This window comes from Chelonia mydas, chromosome 9, assembly GCF_015237465.2.
Source record: "Chelonia mydas isolate rCheMyd1 chromosome 9, rCheMyd1.pri.v2, whole genome shotgun sequence".
Taxonomy (NCBI): domain Eukaryota; kingdom Metazoa; phylum Chordata; order Testudines; family Cheloniidae; genus Chelonia; species Chelonia mydas.
Window position 1 is genome coordinate 57,432,820 of NC_057855.1, and position 26,121 is coordinate 57,458,940.

At 48.1% G+C, this 26,121-nt stretch overlaps 1 protein-coding gene across 5 annotated transcripts; it reads left to right on the forward strand.

Annotated features, from left to right (window-relative positions):
• Positions 1-1,070: 1,070 nt before the first annotated feature.
• LOC114018591 lies at positions 1,071-25,349 on the forward strand. Of its 5 annotated transcripts, none has more exons than XM_037909392.2 (8): positions 1,071-1,457; positions 2,711-2,839; positions 9,103-9,235; positions 10,387-10,562; positions 16,956-17,134; positions 19,467-19,611; positions 20,541-20,671; positions 23,802-25,349. In XM_037909392.2, exons 2-8 carry the CDS (start codon positions 2,785-2,787, stop codon positions 24,726-24,728), a joined length of 1,746 nt encoding a protein of 581 aa, XP_037765320.1. In that variant the 5' UTR covers positions 1,071-1,457; positions 2,711-2,784; the 3' UTR covers positions 24,729-25,349. The 5 variants fall into 5 exon arrangements, with proteins under 5 accessions (XP_037765320.1, XP_027674430.2, XP_043378739.1 ...); XM_043522804.1 differs by lacking the exon at positions 1,071-1,457 and adding an exon at positions 1,779-1,891; XM_027818629.3 differs by lacking the exon at positions 10,387-10,562 and having other exon boundaries at positions 9,103-9,222.
• The last annotated feature ends 772 nt before the right edge of the window (positions 25,350-26,121 follow it).

A 26,121-nucleotide genomic window follows, 5' to 3' on the forward strand; every position in this document is an offset into this window, starting at 1 on the left:
GGTGGGAGAAGGTTTGTTGTTGTAGAGGACCAGATGTTACCTCGCCTAGCAGCTGGGACCCCCGGACAATGGCCTGGCTATGGAGAACCCTAACAACTGGTGACCTGGTGACAAAGAGGCCCACCCTAGCTTGGCAGTCAGTTAGTTCTGGCCAGTGGGAGGACAAAGGGATGAGGAGAGAGGACCCTGGTGACCTGACCAACTGGTTGGAGCCAGAGGGGAACAAAGGATGGAAGAGAGGGCCCCAGCGACCTGTTTACCTGGGATGGAAGACAAAGGACAGAGGAGGAGCTGTTGGGGCCCCTGATATTGGATGCCCAGCTGGAAGGTGCAGGGTTTCGGGACTGGAGAGAGAGAGAGCAGGCAGAGCCTACCTGAATGCAGGGGAGACTTAGATGTACTGTGGTGTGGGAGGCCAGGTCTGAGGGCCCTAAGAGTTTCCTGTGCTGGGTTCAGATGCTCAATAAACCCTCCTGTTTTAAGCTGCTGAGAGTCACTCCGATCTAGAGATCAGGGTTGCATTATTCCCTCTGGGAGTGGAGGCCCCAGGAGTCCAGAGCAAGTGGACTCCCTGAGGGGGCCCACAGTGAGAGACAGGCGTGCTAAGGCTCAGAGTGGTGTGGTTCCAGGAGGCGGAGGGGCTTCACCCCTGAGAGAGAGTGGACCCCCAGGAGGGGCTGTCACACTGAAGGGGGTTCCCCCCAGGGACCGTATGGGGCCAAGAATGGGCACGACCTGTGAGTCCGTTACACAGCCATCTCTGGGGTGGAACAGGGCAGCAACACCATACAGCAAATTTTAAGGGCAAAAAATGTTGGACAGCTCTTAGAATGGTTTTGGCCAGGAATCACAAGCAAGGTATTGTAAACTCTTCACTGGTCCAACCGAAAACTCTCTGTCTTGTTAAACACACAAATTTAATAAAATAAAAAAATGTCGTTTACCTTTAGAATGAAGATGCATTTCCAAATGAATGCCTGCTTGGACACATTCAAGCATGCTCAAGTGTTAGGCAGTATTAAAGAGTTAATAGACTGAGGATTTGCTGTGCTGTAGCCTTCTGCATGTGCCATAAATATTTGCTTTGACCTTACAGTGCTATTGAGAGGTGTGCCAGATTAGCAAGTGAAACTGGCAGCCACCATTGGATTTGACAAATACAACAAAGAATGTTAGGCTAGGCTGTATTGATTCACCACCTCCTGAGGGCACTGCTGACCCAGAAGAGGGAGGCAATGGTGTGGATAGAATTAGCACTCTGTCCGCCTGAGCCGTGCATGAAACCATCAACAAGGAAGGAAGAAAAGAAGAGAGACGAAACCAGGAAAAGGACATGAATTGCAAAAGTCACTCGGTGCAGTTGTGGCAAGTCGTCACCCAAAGCCTCTCAGAGCCCAGCCGTGGGGGCTGCTCGCTTGGAAGAGAGACAGATGAGACAGAGAAGGATCTGTCCTCAGGTATGTGAGGGGCGGGAGGGAGCCAGATGTAAAGGACTGTCTTGCCAGTAACTCAGGTCCTGCTTTGACAGAGCTGTTTTTGTTCTCCAAAGACCTGGGGAAATATGTGTAGTACATACTGCAGGGGCATAGGTGCGGGGGGTGAGGTGGGGGGGTGCTCCCACACCCCCTGGCTTGAAGTGGTTTCTTTGCTTTCGCACTGTGTGGTGTAAACAGCCGAATCCCTTTTCCAAAGTGTGTCGCTGCATCAGGGGATGTGTCATGAAGCCATCACAGGGCTGGGGGTCTCATATCTTTATTCCCTTCCTCGTAGCTCTGCTCTGCCTTTGAACCATCCCTTCGGCAAGGAGGAAGCAATTTCCCCAGCACGTGCCCAGCTCACTGCAGACTCGCATCCCTGTCACAGGACTGGTTCTGCTGAGTTTGCAGCAATGGTGATTAGTGCTTCAGCCCCGAGCATGCTAAATCATGGGGAATGTGGCTGCCCAAGGCTCCTCTCTGCTGCAGGGATCCAGCTCAGCAGCCAGAGCCCCAACTGCATACAACAGTATCTTCCCCGCTGCACTCCACTCTCCACCCCCTATTTCTAGCTTTGGCAGGTCCTGAGAGAGAAACCTTTGGTTTGTAACATTGTTATGTATGGGAAAACCTTAGCTCTGCCCAACCCTGAGCTGCTTGGGAATTCCCCTCTGCTATAACTATTTGCAGGCCACCTGGAGAAGTTTGTTGAGGATTGTCATGCTACCCCACACCTGACTCAGCAGCAGCCCAGACTCCACACTGCCCGTCTCTTCCTTAGGATACACTTTCTGTCCTATGGGCAGCTCTAGGCAGACAGGAGCAGGCTCCACGTAGCAAATCACAAAGGTGAGGGCTGGAATGTGTCTGGCCTCACATCAGCCATCCCTGGGCCCGTGTGGCTTGAAGGCTAGCCTGCCTCTGGGTGACACACAGCAGCAAGGGTGCTTGCTGCGGACCTGTGTGTGTGACTCATGGCAAGCCAGTCGGTGAGTCAATCACCACCAGTGGTTGCTTCCTCACCATGGCTTGCTGGTTTGTGAGCCCTGTGCCTGCAGGGGGTAGGTGGCAACCACAGACACAGAGGCACGTGACATGGGCATGCCTTCCCCAGCCGTCTTGCTCTTTTCTGGCTGTGTTTCACTAGTCCTGGTTTCCAGTTCTCTCAGATATTTGCATTTGGCATGAGTAACCAAGTGAGTGTTGTGCTCTTCTCTCTCCATTCCTCCCTGCAGGCGACTGGCTCCAGGACGCACATGTAGGACACAGGGACAGATGGACGTGGCTGTGCCGGTAGCAGTGCAGGACCATGCGTGTTGTATTGAGTGTGCTTCTGCTCCTCTTTCGTCAGATCCTCCTACTGGGTAAGTACCCTTGTGACACTGTGACCTGGCAAGAAGAGGGTGGCTATGGGGCATTAAAGGATTCACAATCCTTGGCAAAAATGTTTATGTAGCCTCGGGACAGCTGTGCAGTGTTGGCCCCCTAGGATCTCCCTCTGTCAAATACCTGGAAAACCTAAAAGTAAAAGCTCAGTGAACAGTGCAGTGGCTTTGCTACTGAAGAGTCCAAGTAAAGGCCGACCTTTGCTATAAGCAAAACAAAAGATTTCTGACAGCCTGCCTTGTTAATATCCTAACAGGACAAGTCATTCAAAACTCTGCATAGCTTAGAGCCTTGTTACTGATAAGCTATTGAGAATTTATTAGGAAAAAAATGCTTCGATGAAAGCGTGTGGCTGATGAGATAAAGAACCCAAACATCACCGTCCATGGGCAGTTTGAAACTATAATTAAACACCTGTGTGGGAAGCAGAAAGGAGAAACTGAATAACAATAGAGTCCTCTGTGTACATATGGATTATATACGTTACAGGGTGTGCCTACATGCATGATGTGTACACAGTGAAATCTTTTCCCACCTCTAGAAAGAGATGACAAAAATTTTTTTTGTCAAACTGGGTTTTTTTTCTTGTGCAAAATAACTTTTTGACCAACACACATTTCCTTTGGATTGAAATTTTTGTTTGGTTGAAATTTTGCAGGTTTTTTGGCCACAAAACTAAAACCAAATAAAAAAATCATTTTTTTCATTTTGGGGGTTTTACTTTCCTTTCTCTCCTATTTTTCCACCTTTTTCCAGTGGTAGAAAAAGATAAAGATAAAGGAGGTTTTTTTTAAAAAAGAGGAAAAAAAGAAAACCTACAATTTTTTTTGGTTTTCAGGTTTTCATTTTGCTGGGAAAAATTAAAAGTTCTGCAAAAAAATTCAAACGAAATGCACGTTTTGTACTTTGATCTATTTTTTTTAACACAAAACTTATAGCATTTTTCAAACAGCTCTAATTCTAGGCAGACTGTGCACTAGGTTCCCCCACCCACACACTTCTAGTTCATTGTGCAGGCCAGCAAAGCAAGGCCAGGAAGCAGGGACACTGCTCTAGACGGAGATGTTGTTTACACTGGCACTTTGTTGGCAAAACTTTTGTCGTTCAGGAGTGTTAAAACCTTCCCCCACCCCGAACAACAAAATTTTACTGACAAAAAGCGCCTCTGTGAAGAGCACTTTGTGGCAGGAGCGCTCTCCTGCTGACAAAGCTGCTGCCGCTTGTGGGGGGTGGAAGTTTTTTGTCTGCAAGACAGCTCTCTCCTGCCAACAAACAGCAGCTACACTGTGCACCTTCACGGCTGTAGCAGCACAGCCATGTTGCTAAAAGTTGCGTAGTGTAGCCATAGCCTAAGACTGGTCTGAACATTGCAGGTTTGTCTAATCACTCTGTGTGCGCTTGGGCACAATAGAATATTAGGTTGCTTGAACTTCAGCTTGAACCGAAATTAGGTCGAATTTATAGAAGTCGATTTTTAGAAAGCAATTTTATACAGTCGACTCTGTGTGTCCTCACTAAGCGCATTAAGTTAGTGGAGTGCGTCCACAGTACCGAGGCTAGAGTCAACTTTCGGAGGATTGCACTGTGGGTAGCTATCCCACAGTTCCTGCAGTCTCCGCCGCCCACTGGAATTCTGGGTTAAGCTCCCAATGTCTGATGGGGCAAAAACATTGTTGTGGGTGGTTTTGGCTACATGTGGTCAGTCGCCCCTCCCTCCGTGAAAGCAACGGCAGACAATCGTTTTGCACTTTTTTCCGTGCGGGCACCATACTGCTTTCAGCAGACGGTGCAGTAGGACTGCTAACCGTTGTCATCGAACCACCACTTCCATTGCCACTCTGCTCTCCTGCTCTTCTCTCGATAGCCAATTTCTCCATGTTGTCTCATGGGCTCCCGCTTCCGCTGCAACTCTGCTCTCCTGCTCTCATGAATCCACCTCGCAGGTCATCAGCCACCACTTCCGCTGCCACTCTCCTCTCCTGCTTTCCTGGTGGTCTCGCAGGACTGCTTCCGCTGCAGCTCTGCTCAGCTGCTCTTGTCTCGCCATAACACGGCAAGCATGCAGCCCGCTCAGCTCTTGTGTCCTGGCAGCAGACAGTGCAGTAGGTCTGCAAACCATCATCATTGAACGACCGCTTCCGCTGCCACTCTCCTCTCCTGCTTTCTTGGTGGTCTCGCAGGGCTGCTTCCGCTGCAACTCTGCTCGGCTGCTCTTGTCTCGCCATAACACGGCAAGCATGCAGCCCGCTTAGCTGTTGTGTCCTGGCAGCAGACAGTGCAGTAGGTCTGCAAACCATCGTCATTGAACGACTGCTTCCGCTGCCACTCTGCTCTCCTGCTCTTCTGCAGACGCCATACCATGGCAAGCATGGAGCCCGCTCAGATCACCGTGGCAGTTATGAGCATTGTAAGCACCTCGTGCATTATCATGCAGTATATGCAGAACCAGAACCTGCAAAAGCAGGTGAGGAGGCGATGTCAGCGCGGTGACGAGAGTGATGAGGACATTGACACAGACTTCTCTCAAAGCACGGGCCCCTGCAATTTGGCCATATGGTGGCAATGGGGCAGGCTCATGCCATGGAACACCGATTCTGGGCCCGTGAAACAACCACAGACTGGTGGGACCGCATAGTGTTGCAGGTCTGGGATGATTCCCAGTGGCTGCGAAACTTTCACATGCGTAAGGGCACTTTCATGGAACTTTGTGACTTGCTTTCCCCTGCCCAGAAGTGCAAGAATACCAAGATGAGAGCAGCCCTCACAGTTCACAAGCAAGTGGTGATAGCCCTCTGCAAGCTTGCAATGCCAGACAGCTACCGGTCAGTCGGGAATCAAATTGGAGTGGGCAAATCTACTGTGGGGGTTGCTGTGATGCAAGTAGCCAACACAATCACTGAGCTGCTGCTATCAAGGTAGTGAGTCTGGGAAATGTGCAGGTCATAGTGGATGGCTTTGCTGCAATGGGATTCCCTAACTGTGGTGGGGTGCTAGACAGAACCCATATCCCTATCTTGGGACCGGAGCACCAAGGCAGCCAGAACATAAACCGAAAGGGGTACTTTTCAATGGTGCTGTAAGCACTGGTGAATCACAAGGGACGGTTCACCAACATCAACATGGGATGGCCGGGAAAGGTACATGATGCTCGCATCTTCAGGAACTCTGGTCTGTCTGAACAGCTGCAGCAAGGGACTTACTTTCCAGACCAGAAAATAACCGCTGGGGATGTTGAAATGCCTATAGTTATCCTTGGGGACCCAGCCTACCCCTTAGTGCCATGGCTCATGAAGCCATACACAGGCAGCCTGGACAGTAGTCAGGAGCTGTTCAACTATAGACTGAGCAAGTGCAGAATGGTGGTAGAATGTGCATTTGGACGTTTAAACGCGTGCTGGCGCAGTTTACTGACTTGCTTAGACCTCAGTGAAACCAATATTCCGATTGTTATTACTGCTTGCTGTGTGCTCCACAATATCTGTGAGAGTAAGGGGGAGACGTTTATGGTGGGGTGGGAAGTTGAGGCAAATCGCCTGGCCGCTGATTACGTGCAGCCAGGCACCAGGGCGGTTAGAAGAGCACAGCAGGGTGTGCTGCGCATCAGAGAAGCTTTGAAAACCAGTTTCATGACTGGCCAGGCTACGGTGTGACAGTTCTGTTTGTTTCTCCTTGATGAAAACCCGTCCCCTTGGTTCACTCTACTTCCCTGTAAGCCAACCGCTCTCCCCTCCCCACTTCGATCACCGCTTGCAGAGGCAATAAAGTCATTGTTGTTTTAAATTCATGCATTTTTTATTAATTCGTCACACAAACAGGGGAATAACTACCAAGGTAGCCCGGGAGGGATGGGGGAGGAGGGAAGCACCGGGTGGGGTGGAGTAGGGGAGGAGGGAAGGACAAGGCCACACAGCACTTCAAAACTTATTGAATGCCAGCCTTCTGTTGCTTGGACAGTCCTCTGGGGTGGAGTGGTTGGATGCCTGGAGGGCCCTCCCCCCGCCCCGTGTTCTTGGGTGTCTGGGTGAGGAGGCTATGGAACTTGGGGAAGAGGGCGGTTGATTACACAGGGGCTGCAGTGGTGGTCTGTGCCTTTCCCGCACCTCAACCGTAAGCCGGAGCATATCACTTTGATCCTCCAGTACCCTCAGCATTGCAGCCTGCCTCCTCTCATCACGCTGCCACCACCTCTCCTGTTGCTCCAGCCATCTATCCTCTTGTGCGTCCCTCCTGTCCTCGCGTTCATTTTGTGCTTTCCTGGACTCTGACATTGTCTGCCTCCACGCATTCTGCTGGGCTCTTTCAGTGCGGGAGGACTGCGTGAGCTCAGAAAACATTTCATCGTGAGTGCGTTTTTTTCGCCTTCTTATCTGCGCTAGCCTCTGGGATGGAGATGCTAGTGGCAGCGTTGAAACATTTGCAGCTGTGGGAGGAAAAAAAGGGAGATTAAAATTGAAAAAGACACATTGGCCATTTAAAAGGAGGGGCTGATGTTTTCGGTTTAACGTGCAGTACAAACCCAACTAACCCCCCACCACACCCAATTCTCTGGGATGATGGCTTCACCCGTCCCCCCACCATGTGGCTAATAGCGGGGATAATTTCTTTTCAGCCACAGGCAAACAGCCCAGCAGGAACGGCCACCTCTGAATGTCCTCTGAATAGAATTCCCCTATTTCAACAAGGTGACCATGAATGATATCACTCTTCTGAGGATAACACAGAGAGATAAAGAATGGATGTTGCTTAAATGCCAGCAAACACTGGGACCAGACACTGCCATGCTTTCTTATGCAATGATTCCAGACTACGTGCTAATGGCCTGGCGTGGTAAAGTGTCCTACCATGGAGAACTCAATAAAAGCTGCCCTCCCCAGAAACCTTTTGCAAAGGCTTTGGGAGTACCTCCAGGAGAGCTTCATTGAGATGTCCCTGGAGGATTTCTGCCCCATCCCCAGACACGTTACCAGACTTTTCCAGTAGCTGTACTGGCCGCGAATGCATCCCAAGTCTTCTGGGCAAAGTAATCATTAAACACGCTTGCTTTGAAACTGTGTATTATATTTACAAAGGTACACTCACCAGAGCTGCCTTCTCCGCCTACAAGGTCTGGGAGCCCAGGTTGGGAGAGTATTGGATCCAGGGTGATAAACAATTCCTGGCTGTTGGGGAGAACACTTTCTCCGTTTGCCTCGTGTGCGCTGTCTTCAATCTCCCCCTCCTCATCATCTTCCTCGTCCCCAAAATCCTCATCCCTGTTGCATGAGACTCCCCACGTTGCAGGAGTCCACGTACAGGGGTGGGGCAGTGGTAGGGGCACCCCCTAGAATTGCATGCAGCTCATCATAGAAGCGGCATGTCTGGGGCTCTGACCCTGAGCGGGCATTTGCCTCTTGGGTTTTTCGGTAGGCTTGCATAAGCTCCTTAAGTTTCACGTGGCACTGCTTCGGGTCCCTGTGATAGCCTCTGTCCTTCATGCCCTTGGAGATTTTTTCAAATATTTTGGCATTTCGTCTTTTGGAACGGAGTTCTGATAGCACGGATTCATCTCCCCATACAGCGATCAGATCCAGTATCTCCTGTTCGGTCCATGCTGCAGCTCTTTTGCGATTCTGAGACTCCATGGTCACCTCTGCTGATGAAATCTGCACGGTCACCTGTGCTGATCAGCTTGCCACGGTGGCCAAACAGGAAATGAAATTCAAAAGTTCGTGGGGCTTTTCCTGTCTACCTGGCCAGTGCATCTGAGTTCAAAGTGCTGTCCAGAGCGGTCACAATGGAATACCCTGGGATAGCTCCCACAGGCCAATGCCATGGAATTGCGTCCACACTAACCCAAATTCCACCTGGCAATGTTGATTTCAGCGCTAATGCCCTCGTGGGGGAGGAGTACAGAAATCGATTTTAAGAGCCCATTAAGTCGACAAAAATGGCTTTGTTGTGTGGACGGGTGCAGGGTTAAGTCGATCTAACACTGCTAAATTCGACCTAAACTCGTAGCGTAGACCAGGGCTCAGATTGCATGGGTATAACCAAGAGCAGAACTAATGCTAAGTACTGTTGTTGCTGAGGAAATAAGACAATTGTGCAGGATAAATCCACATGCTGCAATGACCTCCTTAGATGCTGAAATGTTATACTTTGGGCATCCTTCATATGCTGCAGCTGACCAATAGGAAAGCAGCACTCTCTTCTTGTAGGGTTATAATGCTATTGATCTGCTTTCCTTTGTTTTCATTTCAAGGGATGCTGTCTCCTCCACAGAATGTGACGCTAACATGTGAAAATTTCCATATTCTCTTGGTGTGGGAGCCCGGTTCCGGCTCAGGCAATGGTACCCAATACGAGGTTCAAAGTTCCAGCGGTATGTTACAGCGGTGAGGCAGACTGACTCTTTTTCCAGCCAGTTTTGTGTATTCCTAGGCCCATCTTTAACCTCTCTGCATTCTAGGGTTCTAGTTTCTTAACGGTCAGGTTATCCACCCTTCTGGACCCTTGCCTGGCTTCCCTCTTTTACCTGGGCGAATAAATGATTTTTAGGTTCCATGGCAGTTTTGAAAAATCAAACAAGAATTCAGTTAAATCCAAACCGAATCCAGGATTGCGATCATTTTCTACAAATTGAAAAAAATCCATTTTGGGTCAAATGAGACATGTTTCATTTGACCCAAAATGTATATTTTCAAACATTTTTGAAGGGCTAGATTCACAACCTGGAGCGTGGTGGTGCCCTTCTTATAATGTGTAGGGTATGCACCTGGGATGTCCCCAGGTTCAAGTCTGTCCTCCAATGGCTAATTATTTATTCAAAGTGGAACAGCTTCAACAGGAGAGACTTGCCCCAGATTATCCCAGAGCCCAGTGGTTAGAGCATTCTCCTGGAGACGCAAGTTCAAATCCCACTGCCTGAGGTGGAGAAGGAGGAATTAAACCTGGGTCTCCCATATCCCAGGTGAGTGTCCTAACCACGGGGCTGAAGTTTATAAGGAGGGCACCACCAGCAGCCATTTTCTGAATGGCATCTGAGTCCTGAATAACAAACTTTGGGCAGAAACCATTCAGACAGTTTGTGTCCAATTTAGAAAATAATTTCAGGTTGACTGGAACTTCATTTTTCAGTGAATGAACTATTTGTCTGAAACATTTTGCCCAAATCTAATCTGGCCCAAGCAGCCCGACCAACAGCAGACATGTGAACCTCCCACCAGAAAGGGAGGAAGTGAGCAGGAAGTGGAGGGCACTATGGCAGCCAGAGGGTTGTTTTTTAATTAAGTAAAAATATAAGCATATTTTCTGTCCCTTTCCACGGGCCAAGATGGCAGTGGATGGGGTGGAGGTGGAGCAGAGGATCAGTCTTGGCTGCTCCCTCTTCAGTCCACAAGATTCCCACCTGACTCACCTGAGCAAGGTCTTTCCTTCTGGAGTCTCCCTGTCTGAGGGGGGATTAAATGGAGCTGGGAGGAGGTGGTGGGTAAGGGGTGCTGATGGCTCCTTCTTGTTGCATTACTGTGGCTGCTTCCATGTGCAGCTCTTCTAACTGGACCAAAGTGGACACCTGTTGGAGGAACAGCACCAGATCATCGCACACATGCAAACTGTACTTTGAAGACATACACAAAATGTACTGGGCCAGAGTGAGAGCCATGGATGGAGCCTGGGTGTCCAAATGGGCCATTTCCAATGAACTGCAACCTTACAGAGACAGTAAGGACCTTTGGGAGCCCAAGGGCAGTAGGAGGGGCATAGCAGTGACTGTGTGGAGGGAGATTCCCCATGGGTTTGAGTTCCTGGAGATGGGTTCCTGTGCTCACTGGGGAGCAAGATGGGAAGGGATTATGGGATGGTCGACACTGATGGGAAGACAACCGGGGTTCTGAGAAGGTGGGAATGATCTACCAGGGTGGAAGAGGATAGTGATTTAGGTCGCAGTGTTTTGAATAGGGCCTGGGGAGTACAGGAAAGATGAAATCCAACTTTTGGGAGAAATTTTGAGGCCTCTGTGTCTGTGTTTGGGATGGGGAGGTTGGGCTGGATGGTGGTGGTGGTCACAATCACACCTGGCCTTGGAATCTGTGAATCTCCCTGTTAATCCCATTCTTTCATGGGCCATGCAGAGAAGAGGTTTGCCTAATTGCTCATAACACTTCGACAATCATTACAATCTAATCTCATGCTTCAGGGCTTCAGCTGGTTGCCTTCAGGGGTTGGGAAGGAATTTTTTTCTTTGATAGACAGTTGTGTTCTGGTTGTTGTTTTTTCCCCACCTTCCTCTGAAGCATCAGAGATCAGTCATGGCTAGAGACAGGATACTGGTTGGGGTGGACCAGTGCTCCGAGGTGGTACAGAAAATCCTCTGTCTTAGATGCCTGGCTGGTGTGTCTTGCTCACATACTCAAGATCTAACTTATCATTAGTCTAGGGGTCAGGAAAGAATTTTGCCCCTGGTCATACTGGCAAGGACCTTGGGGTTTTTTGCCTTCCGCTGCAGCATGGGGCAATGTCCTCACCTGATCAACTCCCTGCCATGGAAGGGCCTCAGGCACTGATGGCATCTTGTTCTCTCCTGGTGCCTGGCCTCACAATGGTTTAGTCTCCTGAGGACTGAAATGCTTTGGTTTGACTGAAGTTTTGGACTCAGTATAGTGTGTTTGGGTGGAATTTAATGGCCTGTGCTATTCAGGAGGTCAGATTGGATGGTGTAATGGTCCCAGCTGGCCTTACACTCTTTGAAGTTATGCAAGGGGATCATGGGCAGTAGTGAGAGTGGATGGTAGTGGTCAGAGGGGGCAGGTGAAATGAGGACATGTTGAAGCCCTGCACGCAAGAGGATTGAAAATAGAGGGAGAGAGAAGGGCTGAGAGTGGAGCTTGAGAAGTGAGAAGGAGATGGAGTCAAGGGGGCAGGTTTACAGATTAAAAGTGGATAGTGAAAATACCCCTGTGAGTCAGAGACAGGGGTGGAGAAGGAGGGAGCTTGGGCAATGGGGAGAGAAGGCTGGGTGGGAGAAGGTTCTTACTGGCTGGGTGTCTTGTCCTTGATGAATCCCATGAGATCCTGGGGAGGGGAGGGGTGAGAGTCCATGGCAGGGAACATTTTCTCTGAAAGATGGGGATGCCTCTCTCTATGCTAATGCAGATTCACATTTTGAGTGTGACTGAAAGTGCTGAGATGCCCCAGTGGTGACCAGAGCAGACAGCTAGACAGGGACACAAAAAACAGCTGCTGGGCAGCGGTAGACCTAGGAGTCCACGCAGAGTCATCCTGCCAGAAAGGAGCTAGCTGCTAGCAGAACTATGCAGAGTCCCAGACAGAGAGAAGGACCAAGTGTCTTCCAAGCCATACTTCTGTGTCCCAGAGCCTCTCCCACACCCCACAAGCATATCATTGTGGAGGAGTGAACGAGGAGGGTTTGTGCATAGCAGGTTGCCTGAGTCACAGCAGGGGAGGCTGGGGGAGGAGTTTTTTTTCTGATTCTTCCTTGTAACTGCCTTTTGTTGTTTGTAATCCTCTCTGAGGTCACAACCTGCTCATATCTCACTGTCAATTCTGGGAGAGCTGGTTACTCCAGCCATTCTCTCCAGGTGCTTTCCTGTTTGTAGCCATTCTGCTGTGCCAGCTCTCTCAGGGAAGGCATGTATCTCAGGTGTTCCTCTAGATGCATTTTAGGGCCAGCCAGAGGTGCAGTGGGGCATTTTTGAACATGGATTCACCTTGCATGGCTTCATTCTCTGACTGCAGAGAAGTAAATTAGAGGTAGAGAACTGCCCAGCCAAAATGCCTTCACTGTAACCTGTAGGGAGCCCATTGAAGGGTGAAAGGTTAGTTCAGTTCCATGCCCATTCATTCCTTGGCCATTTGCTGATATTGCTGTTTGGAATGGTGGATTTACATGGTTGACGTATGTCCCACCATTAGGACCTGGACTGAGACTACCTCCTCATATCATATGGGCTGTTCATCAACTGTCAAATGATAACCCCTGTCACCCACTGTCAACCTGATCCTGATTTGAAAACAGCAACTTGGATGAGACAGGGTGCAAGCCATTTCCAATCCTAGAGAGACAAGGTGGGCGAGGTGACATCTTTTATTGGACCATCTGCTGTTGGTGAGAGAGACAAGCTTTTTGAGCTCCGTAGAGCTTGTGTTCAGGTCCTGAAGAAGATGAGCTCCGTGTAGTTTGGAAGCTTGTCTCTTTTGCCAACAGAAGTTGGTCCAATAAGAGATGTTACCTCACCCACTTTGTCTCTCCAATATCCTGGGAACAGCACAGCTAACAACACTGCAAATTACCAATCCTGTAACCCCGGACAGCTAAATTCTGATTCCAGAAGTTTTGTAGGTGATAGTATATCGAGTAGATGGAGAAACCTTGGTTTTCAGATACTAGGTGAATATGTAGAGTTAGCAGCCATAATACTCTAATTTTTACCTTTTAATCTGAGTAAATTTAACATGGGAGTGAGAGTCTGGAGTTGCCACTTGCAGGATTTTGTCTGACAGTAGAAAAACTCAGCTGTTGTCATGACGTAGTGAGGCACATTGCAGTGAAACATGATGGTTTGTTGTATCATCATGTTGACATCATCATGGCTGGATGCAGGGAGAATGTCATCCTGTGACACAGCGTTGCAACAACATGGCCTTTCGTGGGCCTCAAAAGTGACTTCAGGATTTGTGAATGCTGGCAGGTCATCCAGAAGGCTCTCTGAAAATGTGCGGAAGCGGGTGCCACCCTTTGGTGCCAGGTGCCATATTTGTGTGCCTCTCTATTTTCTAGACAGAGTTGGAACAGGAAACTATCTGGGGCGGTAAAAGGAGCTCTTGAAGAGCATAAGATTGGAATTTATGGCTTCAACTATCTTTAAAGGAAAGGGCATAGGAATCCTGGCAATAGAGGATGATGCCCTTGGAGTCTAGCTGGAGAAGAAGATTGGGCAACCTGCAGTGTCTTTTCTGTGTCCAGTCTAGACAGAATTAGATATGGCCAATCTTCCTGCAAATCCTTGACAGACTTAGATTGTAACCTCTTTGGGGCCCAGACCAATTTTCCGTTATGTACAGTGTAACCCACACACCTCCAGGGTGTGGTGTTCCATCCACTCTAGTGGCATCGAGACCACTTGGAGAGAGAGAAAGAGATGAATGAGTCTCCTCTACAGCCTTAGCTAAGAGCCAGTTGGCTTTTAGCTCATGCTGTAGAGGCTCATGCACTAACCTATAGAGGTCACAGGTTTGATCCCGCCTACCTTTGATGGGGTCTGTCAGTGTTACAACAGTGCCTAGAACAATGAGGCCCCAATCCCAGAATAGAGCATCTGAGCACTGTAGTAATACCAATAATAATTAATAAATCCTGGGCACAAATACCTATAAAAATTATGAACTTGTGAATCTCAGTGAAAGGGAAGTGTTATGGTACTTAACAGAAAATGTTTCAGAGAACACTGCCAAGCAGAATCAGGGACATCTCTGCACTAGAGCCATTTCTTAGCATTTAAAAAAATTCCTGTGTTTTTAATCTCTCCAGTGGCTTTTGAGTGTGCAGTTTCCATGTCCTGCATTATGTTCCCATTGGTTGGTTTTGGTTAAGACATTAGCAAAAGCTGAAACACAGTGGTTAGCACTGCAGTTGCCACTCTTGCTGTATATTTGCACTGAGCACGCTCACATTGTTGCATGTTGGTTGGTATGTGTAGTGTGTGTAAAGGCTGCATATTGAATAGGGCTGATTAACTGAGGACAGGGGCATCACTTTTTGGGAAGGAATGGCAAAGGGATTGGGGATTAAAAGTGGTTGGTGCCACTATTAACTGGGTTAATGCCTCTTTCCTTTGTTCCAAGCTTTCTACTGTTGTACTCTGAGTGTCTCTGATGTTCAAGTGAAACAAAAGTGTAGTCGCTTTGGAAACTTCTTGTTTCATTGTAAAACTCATGACTTAATGGGGAAAAAGAGCTGGAATAAATGGACTGAAACACACTGGCTGAAAATAACCCAGTTAAAGGATTCTGTTACTGACTGAAACTCCTACTGAGCTTTGACAATGGTGCAAGGGAGTGCGAGATGGAGAGCTAAGAGCAGTGAGGGAGCCATAGAGACTGGATCTTCTGCCGGCCACGCAGTCCTTCCACGTGATTTGTGGAATAGCCCAGGATGGGATAACAGTATTAAGTCCTAGGTAGGATGGAACAGAATAGCACAGAATAGACTCAGGGATTGGATTTCCCCCTTAGGAGCGTTTGCTCAGGACAAGGCTGGAATTCATTGGTTGAGTAATGGAGGTACTGAATGATTACCCAGACTGAGTAAATTCCCCTCTTGCTCCAAGGCTGAGGATTTGTGACTGACACAGTGAATGAACACAAAGATGGAATTCTAGACACAATTTAAAGTTTTCTATTGCAAAAGTCTAGGGTTAGGGTTAGTCCAATTGAAAATTGCTTTTTGATGAACTGACAGTTTTTTGCAGACATTTCTAGTTTGGGATTATCAGTTTTCCTACCAAAATCTGAAAAAAAATGTAGAAAAATTTCAATGAAAATGGGGGAAAAAATCAATTTCATTGAAATGATACACTGGGGAAAAAATTATTTCCAAAGCTACTCTACAGAAATCCTGTCATCCCAGGAGCTGGGTGTCTCTTCAGGATTGAGCAGTCCTGAAGACCAAGTCCCATCTCAGGTGTCTATGTGCAGCCAGAGTTTGAGCCTTGGCTCTACTTGAAGATTTAATTCATACTATAACTCCAAGTCTGAGTTGTAGATTCCTGCTGGGAAAAGCCAGCCCATCTGGCTCTTGAGATAAAATGCGCTTAACTCTTTTGCCCAGCAAGGCCATGAGCTACAGCAGTGGTCTGAAACCTTTTTACATCCAAGATCACTTTTGGAATCTAAGGGGCAACCCCGCCCCTTCCCCGAAGCCCTGCCCCTTCCCAAAGCCCCGTCTCGCTCACTCCATCCCCCCACTCTCCATCGCTCGCTCTCCCCCACCCTCACTCACTTTCACCGGGCTGGGGCAGGGGGCTGGAGTTCGGGATGGGGTGCAGGCTCTGGGCTGGAGCCGAGGGGTTTGCAGTGTGGGAGGGGGCTCTGTGCTGAGCCTGGGCAGGGTGCTGGGGTGCAGGAGGGGGTGAGGGATGCAAGCTCTAGGAGGGAGTTTGGGTGCAGGAGGGGGCTCTGGGTTGGGGCAGAGTGTTGGTTACAGGAGGGGGTACAAAGGAACTGGCTCTGGGAGGGGGGTCAGGGCTGGGGCTTGGGGTACAGGAGGGGTTTGGGGTGCTGGCTTTGGGAGGGGGGTTGGTATACAGCCTTTCTCTGGGCAGCACTTATTTCTGGCGGCTCCAGGTCGGGGGCGGGCGCAGCAAGGCTAAGGCAGGCTCCCTGCCTACCCTGGCCCCACACTGCTCCCGGAAGGTGTGGTCCCTGGGGGTGGGCGTGGCATGGGCATGTGGCTCTATGCACCACTCCTCTCTGCAAGCACCACCCCCGCTGCTCTCCCAGACAATGGGAGCTGTGGGGGAGGTGCTTGCAGGCAGGAGCAGCACAAGGAGGGAGACCCCTGCCCCCCCACCTCCGGGGCCACGGGGCTGCGCTGACCGCTTCTGGGAGCAGCGTGGGGCCGGGGTAGGCAGGGAGTCTGCCTTAGCGGCAGCCCCACTGAACTGCCAGAGATCACATTCGACTGGGAGATCCTCTTGGATTGACCAGTCGATCGCGATTGAGCGGTTGGTGGCCACTGAGCTACAGAGTTCCAGTGGAATATTCAAAAATTCCTTGGAGACTTAAATTCCTTGGACTTTCAGGCTGCCTAGAGGCAGCAGTAGGCTTAATGAGGCCTGAGATGCGTGTAAGCTGAGAAGCACAGAGCAGGTTAGCAGGAAACAGGTGCTAATGGGCGGTAGCCAACTGAAAATTTGCGATAGTTTCTGTAGCTTCCAGACATGGCATATGTCACCACCCGGCAGCACTACTGCCAGACCTACCATGACAGCGGATGAAGTTACCAAACGCTAGGACAGGAATCTACAAAAAGAAGGTGATTGGTTCTAAGGAAACAAGTAGCCTGACAGTTGTGCCTTTTCTCTTTGATTTTCACAGCGATTGTGGGTCCCCCTAACCTGACTCTTATATTGGTGAATGAGAATCTGACCGTAAATCTGTCCATGCCACTCACCCCTTACCGCAGGAGAAATGGCACTTACAAGTCAGTCCAGAAAGTGCTACCGAACTGGAAGTACCGGGTCAGCCTTTCCGAAAAGGGCGTTCACATCAACAACGTAAGCAACATTCACAGTGTGACGGGAGGAGAAGAGGAGGTTACACACTTCTGTGTGATGTGAGGTTGGGCAGAGTGGTGGGTGATATCAGATATTGTGCTGGGTGAACCTCACAAGGGGCAGGGGTTGGGTTTGGTTTGGTTTGGCTAGAAGAATGTCAAAGTTTGGATGCTTATTTGAGCTTCCTGAGTCAAAATTGGGCAAATTTTGAGCAAAATTGGGTTGGAAATCTTACAGGATCAGGATTACTGGTCCTTCAACTTCTGATCCCAGCTGGCACCCAGGGCCATCCCAAGCAAAAAAATTTGCCGTCCCAAGCTCTGAGAGCGCAACTGTCCAAGGGGGAAAAAAAAAAAGGGTGGCTGGAATGCCGCCCCTGGAATTGTGCCACCCCAAACACGTGCTTGCTTTCCTGGTGGACTAGAGCCGGTCCTGCTGGCACCCTTCCTGGTGGTGGTTTGGTACCTCTAGTTCTGGGACCCAGATGTTTGGAGATGGGCAAGAAACTACTCCTGCGAACATTTCAAAAGGGATTGAGTTTGTTTCTAGGACTGGGTTCTAGCAAAGGCTTGAGGATAGGGGTGGTTTCTTATTTTTCCAAACTAGTTCACCCATCCCTAATCAGGAGACGGAGAGGGAACTCTTGTAAGAGAAGGGCAGAGAGAGTGGAATGCCTTAGAAGCCATTAAATGGCATGTGTAAAGTGGGAAGACATCAAGAACAGAAATGTGGACTGAACTATGGATTAGGTATGGAAAGTACTTATTAGAGGTGATTAAAAACTCCTGAGTGATGGTGTAACATAATCTGCACTGGAACTAGCTGACAGGAAGCTGCAGAGAGCAAAATGCAGTCAGGAAAGGTCCAGAGAAAGGCAATGAAGAGAGACTGACAGAGCAGGAGTAGTTAAGTCAGAGAAGAGTCGTGGAAGAGGGGATGTGACGGAGATATATAAAGTAATGAATAAGAGGGACTGATAAATCAGACACTTCTATTTTCTCTTTCTCCTAATGCAAAGGGGACACTAAATGGAATGAAAAGGCAGCAAGTTTCAAACTGACATAAAAAAAGGCTTTTTTGCATAATGAACATATTGGATTCCTTGCCACAAGATACTGAAGCTAACAGCTCGACAGCATTCCAGAAAGCATTAGACGTTGTGCTACTGTGTTCATGGATAAGAAAAATGACTGAAATTACATTAGCTAAGATAAAAATGCACATGGATATTAACCTGCATAAACCAGCCACTAACTACCTCTTCTTAGGAAGAAACTGATCCCACAGCCATGTTACTGTGGAATTATCCATTGGGGAGGTTTTAGACCAGGGGTGGGCAAACTTTTTGCCTTTTTGCCCTTTTGTCCATTGGGGAGGTTTTAGACGGGGGGAGGGGCCGATCAGGGACTAGAAATTGTATGGTGGTCCATGAATGCTCACAAAATTGGGGCGGGAGATGGTGCGGGCTCTGGGGATCAGGAGTTTGAGGTGTAGGAGGGTGCTCTGCGCTGGGACCGAGGGGTTCGGAGGGTGGAAGGGGGATCTGGGCTGGGGCAGGTGTGCGGGAAGGGGTGCAGGTTCTGGCTGGGGGTATGGACTCTGGGGTGGGGCTGGGAATGAGAGGTTTGGGGTGCAGGAGTGTGCTCTGGGCTGGGATTGAGGGGTTTGGAGAGTGGGAGGGGGATCAGGGCTGGGGCAGGCTCCGAGCAGCACTTACCTCAAGCGGTTCCCGGAAGCAGTGGCATGTCCCTTCTCTGGCTCCTATGCAGAGGCGTGGCCAGGCATCTCTGCACACTGCCCCATCCACAGGCACCACCCCATTGGAGTGCATAGGAGCTGGAGCGGGGCTGTGCCGTGGCTTCCGGGAGCTGCACGGTGCGGCCCCAGCCAGTGCACCGGAGGCGGACTGAGCCGTGTGGTGCAGTCCCCGACCCAGCGCCCCGCCGGAGCATCGGAGCAGGACCAAGCCTCAAGGTGCGGCCCCCAAGCCAGCGCCCCAGCCGGAGCATCGGAGCACGGCTGAGCTGCATGGTGAGGCTCGCGGTCCAGATCCAGCCCATGGGCCATAGTTTGCTCACCCCTGTTTTAGACCTTCTTTGGAAGCATCTGGTACTAGTCCCTGGATATTGGGTTAGATGGACCGCCTGGTCTGATCTATTTTGGCAATCCCTCTGTTTTTAAAATGACAGTAGCTTTCTGCTGAAGGATGTGTCATATCCCTCAGGAGTCAGGAAGCATAGACACCTCACAAGGGTGACATGAGAGAATTTTTGCTCCATGGTGCAGTTGTTAGGCAGGTGCTATCATGGCAATGTCTCCCTCTCTCCTTAAGGTGTCCCTTCAGCCAGAGGGCAAGATAACTTCGCACACATTTGAGTTCCTGAAACCAAACACCAATTACTGTGTCACAGCCCGTGTGGTCAGACAGCAAAGCAAGGTGTCTGTGCAATGTATCAAGACTCCAGACAGTCCAGCAGGTAAGACAGCTACAGGGCAGTGCCACTGCTGTATTCCCTGTTCAGACTTCTGGTTTAGATCTGGGGATGGATTGATTGGTCAGGGCCATGGCCATCAAGGACAAGAGAGACAGAGAGCCGAGTCTGTGAGAGGAGGGTGACCTGATAAGCCGTGTGATTGAATTTGGTGAATCTGCAGAGCCACATGAGCATAGAGAGTCATTGCTCCCACGCTGTAACATGGCTGGAGTTTTGCTAAGCATTCCAAACTATGTTGTTTCTGAGGGTAGCCACTTAGAGATGATAAGGAGTTAACTACAGATGGCATGTTGTGCCCCTCTTACCTGGATTGCAAAGAGCACTCAGGTGCTAATGTCCTCCCACCCATCCTGTAGCATGTCTGCCATTGAACAAGACCCAGCTGTGGGCGTGTTCCAGTAGCCTCCGCAAAGGAAAGCAAAGTGTGCATGATGCAAGAGTGACTTGCAGGCACCAAGAGGAGCACAGCTCTCATGAAGGACTTGCCTATGGCTCAGCCACTAGGGCTGCTTTGGACCAGTTGCCCTCGTTGGAGATGGGGTTGGAGGTGCACGTTGCTACATCTGCTCAGAGAACCTGGACACCAGTGAACTGGTACATGTCCAGAGTTAAAATAATGAGGAGCAGGGGGAGTGCAGTTCTCCCTCTCCCCTCATTCTTCACAGCCCGCCCCCCCTCCACCACCTCCGGTGGTGCAGCAAGGGCACCCTTTCAGTCACTGACCAGGCCCCAGCTGGCTGACGAGAGGGCGCAGGTAGCACCTCCTTTGGTGTAAGTGATGGGGGTAACTCGCACTGCTTGGTAAGACCTCGATGTGACATGTAGCAGTCCAGATGATCAGGCCCCGAAAGGTGGATCAGTGTGAGCATTTCTCTCTCCCCCCTGCTTGAACTGTTCTTAATTCTTTTCAGATTTCCTTTGGGACCTTGTTCTTGCTCTGGTTGCCCTCCTCCTGCTGCTTCTGCTGAGCGCCGTTGGCTTCTATTTCCTCAAGCTCTACATGTATTCAAGCGTCTCAGAAATGCCCTTCCCCAAAACACTGGTGAGTGAGCAACAACTCCTGTCAAGCATCAGTAAATGGCACTTTATTGTTACACTGCTGAGGCCATGCAGCAGTTAGGCTGTGCACTGGCTGGACATCCCAACCCCTCTAATTCTTACAGAGCATGCCTCCTGCTCTGGAACTGGCAGCTCTTCGTTCTCTCTGCTGGGCTGTGAGTTTACACGGATACGTTTGGTCGGGATGAACAGTGATTGACTAGGGAATCACTGAGTGAATGCCATACCTAACGGAGAGCACTGGAGGGAGCTTCGGGAAGGAGACACGAGGGGAAGAGGTTTCAGAGTGGTAGCCATGTTAGTCTGTATCAGCAAAAACAACGAGGAGTCCTTGTGGCACCTTAGAGACTAACAAATTTATTTGGGCATAAGCTTTCGTGGGCTAAAACCCACTTCATCAGATGCATGGAGTGGAACATACAGTAGGGAGGTATAAATACACAGCATATGAAAAGATGGGAGTTTCCTTACCAAGTGGGGGGTCAGTGCTAACGAGCCAATTCAAGAGGGGAAGAGTGGAGAATAACAAAGAGGGTGAAGCTGAGATATTTCCTAAGTAGGTTAACAGTTAACTCATGCTATTAACTCGAAACAAATTAATTCATTTAAAAAAGTTAAGCACAATTAATTACAGTTTTAATCACACTGTTAAATAATAATAGAATACCAACTGAAATTTATTATAAATATTTTGGATGGTTTTTCTACATTTTCAAATATATATTGATTTCAATTGCAACACAGAATACAAAGTGTACAGTGCTCACTTTATATTATTATTCTTGATTACAAATATTTTCACTGTAAAAAGATAAACAAAAGAAATACTATTTTTTCAATTCACCTCATACAAGTACTGTAGTGCAATCTCTTTATTGTGAAAGTGCAATTTGCAAATGTAGATTTTTTTGTTACATAACTGCACTCAGTAACAAAACAATGTAAAACTTTAGAGCCTACAAGTCCACTCAGTCCTACTTCTTGTTCAGACAATTGCTAAAACAAAAAAGTTTGTTTACATTTACAGGAGGTAATGCTGCCTGATACTTATTTACAATGTCACCTGAAAGTGAGAACAGGCGTTCGCATGGCACTGTTGTAGCTGGCACTGTAAGGTACTTACGAGCCAGATTATGCTAAACATTTGTATGCCTCTTCATGCTTTGGTTTGAAGATTGCACTATCTTTTGTTTTTTTACAGTGCAAAAATTTGTAATAAAAGTAATTATATAAAGTGAGCACTCTACACTTTGTATTCTGTGCTGTAATTGAAATCAATATATTTGAAAATGTAGAAAAACATCCAAAAATATTTATACTAAATTTCAATTGGTATTCTATTATTTTTTAACAGTGTGATTAAAATTGTGATTAATCACAATTAATTTATTAATTGAGTTAATTGCTTGAGTTAACTGTGATTAATTGACAGCCCTAGTGCTAACTACTTATGTTAAACATTTGTAAATTGCACTTTCATGATAGAGATTGCACTACAGTACTTGTATGAAGTGAATTGAAAAGTACTATTGCTTTTGTTTATCACTCACCATGGCCAACAAAATGGCAGATGACATTCAGTGTTGATAAATGCAAAGTAATGCACATTGGAAAACATAATCCCAACTATACATACAAAATGATGGGTTCTAAATTAGCTGTTACCACTCAAGAAGGAGATCTTGGAGTCACTGCGGATAGTTCTCTGAAAACATCCAGTCAATGTGCAGCGGTAGTCAAAAAAGCAAACAAAATGTTGGGAATCATTAGGAAAGGGATACATAATAAGACAGAAAATATTATAATGCCTCTATCTAAATCCATGGTACGCCCACACCTTGAATACCTCATGCAGTTCTGGTTGCCCCTTCAAAAAAAATTAGAATTGGAAAAGGTAGAGAGAATGGCAACAAAAATGATTAGGGATATGGAACAGCTTCCATATGAGGAGAGATTAGTAAGACTGGGACTTTTCATCTCAGAAAAGAGATGACTAAGGGGGGATATGATAGAGGTCTATAAAATCATGACTGGTGTGGAGAAAGTGAGTAAGGACGTGTTATTCACCCCTTCACATAACAGAAGAACCAGGGGTCACCCAATGAAATTAATAGGCAGCAGGTTTATAACAAACAAAAGGAAGTACTTCTTCACACTGTACAGTCAACCTGTGGAACTCAATGCCAGGGGATACTGTGAAGGCCAAGACTATAATGGGTTCAAAAAAAGAATTAGTAAATTCATGGAGGATAGCTCCATCAGTGGCTATTAGCCAGGATGAGCAGGGATGCAACCCCATGCTCTTGGTGTGCATTAGCCTCTGACTGCCAGAAGCTGGAACTGGATATAGGTCTAGTTGGATGTCTATATTGGGGGAAGGGGGGCAGCTTCAGCCAGGACAACAGGACCTGGAGTGAGGGGCAAATTCCACACCTACCCCGAGGCTTGCAGTTGGAGGGGGGACAATACCCCCCCAACCCCCTCCTCAAACTGCATCCATGCTGGATGACAGGGGATGGATCACTCGATAATTGCCCTGTTCTGAACATTCCCTCTGAGGCACCTGGCACTGGCCACTGTCAGAAGACAGGACACTGGGCTAGATGGACCATTGGTATGACCCAGTATGGCCGTTCTTACGTTTATGTTAGTGACAAGAGTGGTGTAAATGACTAGGCAGGAGGACAGGTTCACCCATGCCTCATTTTGAGACAGTCCCTTACAGAGGGCAGTGTCAGATTGTTTTCCTGTTCCCTGCCAGTTTATGTACTGGAAGTTATTGTTGCAGTCATTTGTGTCTGCTGGAAAGTAGAGTCTTTTTAGCTGAAACTGATACATGTGTAGTAACTAGGAAAAGGGGAATGAAAATGAATTGCTGTGGCTGTTACTGGTGCTAACCATGAGAGAATCACTTTAGCAAACAAACCACTCCAAAAGGTTTCCCTTGTGGTTTATGATTTCACTGAGCAGTCCCTCACGGGATTGTTCCCTTCTCTGCAGTTGGAGGTACTGAAGTTTATTCATGTGTTGATGAGCATGTCTGTGGTGCTCATTTCCATCACATGTGAGTCTCTGTTATTGCTTTGTATTGATTTGTTGTTCATTTTTGGCAGGCTATTCTGAATGAAGAGCTAAATGTGAATCTCTGGAACAAGTCACTTGCCCATGACCTCGAGGGTGCCTCTGTCACTCTGATCTCAGTGGCTGGGCTTGCCTTCAATGATAACTCCCTAGTGGAGCAAGAAAGACTCCAAATCCAGCTACTTCCAGAAGGCTGCCAGGCCTGGGAGGAGGAAGGTTACTGTGCCAATGGGTTTGGTCCAGACTACTGTGAAAACATGGTCTCTTCCAGTTCCTCGGGCCAGCTGGAGTTTGCTGGCACTGTAGACTCTGAAGCCCCCTTGTCATCAGCAGGACAGATGAAGGATGGATATATAGGTGAGGGGAACTACAGGACTGCACTGGAGGTCCAGCTTCCTATGGGCCAGTTGGTGTTTTCTGAGCAGCTATCTCCAGTGTCAGCAGGACTGTCCAGAGATGGTTATATGAGTGACAGGGGCTTCCGGACTTGCTCAGAGATTCAGATTCCTCTGCACCTCCAGGTTTATTGCAAGTACTCACCTTCAGTATCAGAAACCTGCAGTCTTTCACCATCAACCTTCAGCCTCAGAGACCTTAAAAAGAACACTGATGGCAAGAGGAGAGGGTGGCCACTCACGGACTGGGTTGATATTCCTCTCAGCTCCGTGAAACTGCAGGTCAATGAAGAAACACAAGACCACCTTGCTCCTTTTCCCACGCACTTGTATAGTCACACTGCTGATAAGACAATGAAGGACCACAAAGCAGATTTGGCAAGGTTGGGTCAGAGTGATGTAGAGCAGCAGGAATACCTACCTATGAGCCAAGAGCAGCATGGCTTCCCAGAGTGCACAGAGCTTAGCAATGACCCCAGTGGGGAGCTGTACCCAAAGGCTGATGACACTAAGATCACGACTTTCTCTAGCTATGAATTACACCCTCAAGTGCTTGTCTTGTAGCTAATGATACTGGAGCTGGGAAGAAGACATTAGTGTACAGGGAGATTTCCCATATGTTTATCCACGTGCAGGGGATCTGATTCTGGACTCACTTGTAGTGGTGTGAATCAAGATTGACACCACTGAAGTGTTATATACATAAAACCAGTGAGATCAGACTCTGGAACTGGGCCAAAACCAAAACCCTAGCTCCAAATCCAGGAACCTTCACCCCTGAACAGCAGCCCCTCAGTTGGAAGTTCACTGCCAGGGTGATTGGACTTGGCCATGTGGCCAATAGAGATAGTTTGACCTGTAAATTTAGATACAGCCTTTTTGGTTCAGGCCCACCTGCAATAGAAACCAGTGGAGACTCATGGTTTTGACTGAGTTTCAGTGTGAGTTTGTGGGTCCATCTGAACATGAAACTTAAGGAAAACATCCACACAAAGCAAAAACAAGGGAAAGGCTCTGAGTGGTTCCTGAGACCTGATTGAATCACATTTCTCATACAGCTTTAGTGACAGACAAACTGAGGGGGTGACTTTCTCTCTAGTATATGTATATATCTGATGTGAAGCTGGAAACATTGAATGTACATTGTAAGTATCTCTTTCTTAGAACACTAACTTATTATGGAAATGTCTCTCTTTCATGCTCTGTCTTCTGCGTCACACAAGATCAGTCCAGCTTTGCATACATTACACAAAGCTATAATATGCTGCAGCAAATGTATGAGAAATATACTAGGAAAATTGGGGGTTTCCCTATGGGGAAAGGGAGCCACTTGCTTTTCAGAACCTGCTTTATGTGTTGCCATCACCTGTGAAAAGATAGTTGTTTCAATAGCTGTTTTATAATAACGGTTGGTTTGTTTTTATTCCCTTCCCTCCTCCATAATTTTGGGGTTATTTTAGGTTAGAGTAATGGGTTCTGTTATCATCTTTTGCTGACTATCTGATCTGCTTCTGAAGTTGCACTCCAGATTAGATACATGGGGTGAAATCCTTGCTCCATTGAAGTCAGATTTCACCCATGTTATATGCAGTATGAACATTGATAGATTGTAAGCCCTGGAGCATAGTAAGGAGATACCTGCCAACTCCAGGCTGGTCGGGGAAAATCCAAGAAGGCTCTGTGGAAGAAGGGGGTAGGGTAGAAATGGTATCAGAAAACAGGGGAAAAAGAGAAAAATCCTGGCTGTTCTGCATTTTGTTAACACCCTTGTTTTGATGAGAGTTTGGTGACTGATGCATGACTCTTCCCCAATATTTGAGGCGACAAAAGCACACTCCTTTTCCATAACCCTCTGTAGGGGCTTTGGGTGAAAACACCATCTCAGCCTTAGGCACAGGGGCATTCCCAAGATGCTATACTAATTGATTCATCATCCTGCTCTCTGGCTTTCTCTTCT

Bases quoted from the DNA above. Each gene is read 5' to 3' on its own strand.
- LOC114018591 (XM_037909392.2), top strand. From the start codon at position 2,785: ATGCGTGTTGTATTGAGTGTGCTTCTGCTCCTCTTTCGTCAGATCCTC. The intron at 9,236-10,386 runs GTGAGGCAGACT...TTCCATGTGCAG, and splicing joins TCCAGCGGTATGTTACAGCG to CTCTTCTAACTGGACCAAAG. The intron at 20,672-23,801 runs GTGAGTGAGCAA...CATTTTTGGCAG, and splicing joins TGCCCTTCCCCAAAACACTG to GCTATTCTGAATGAAGAGCT.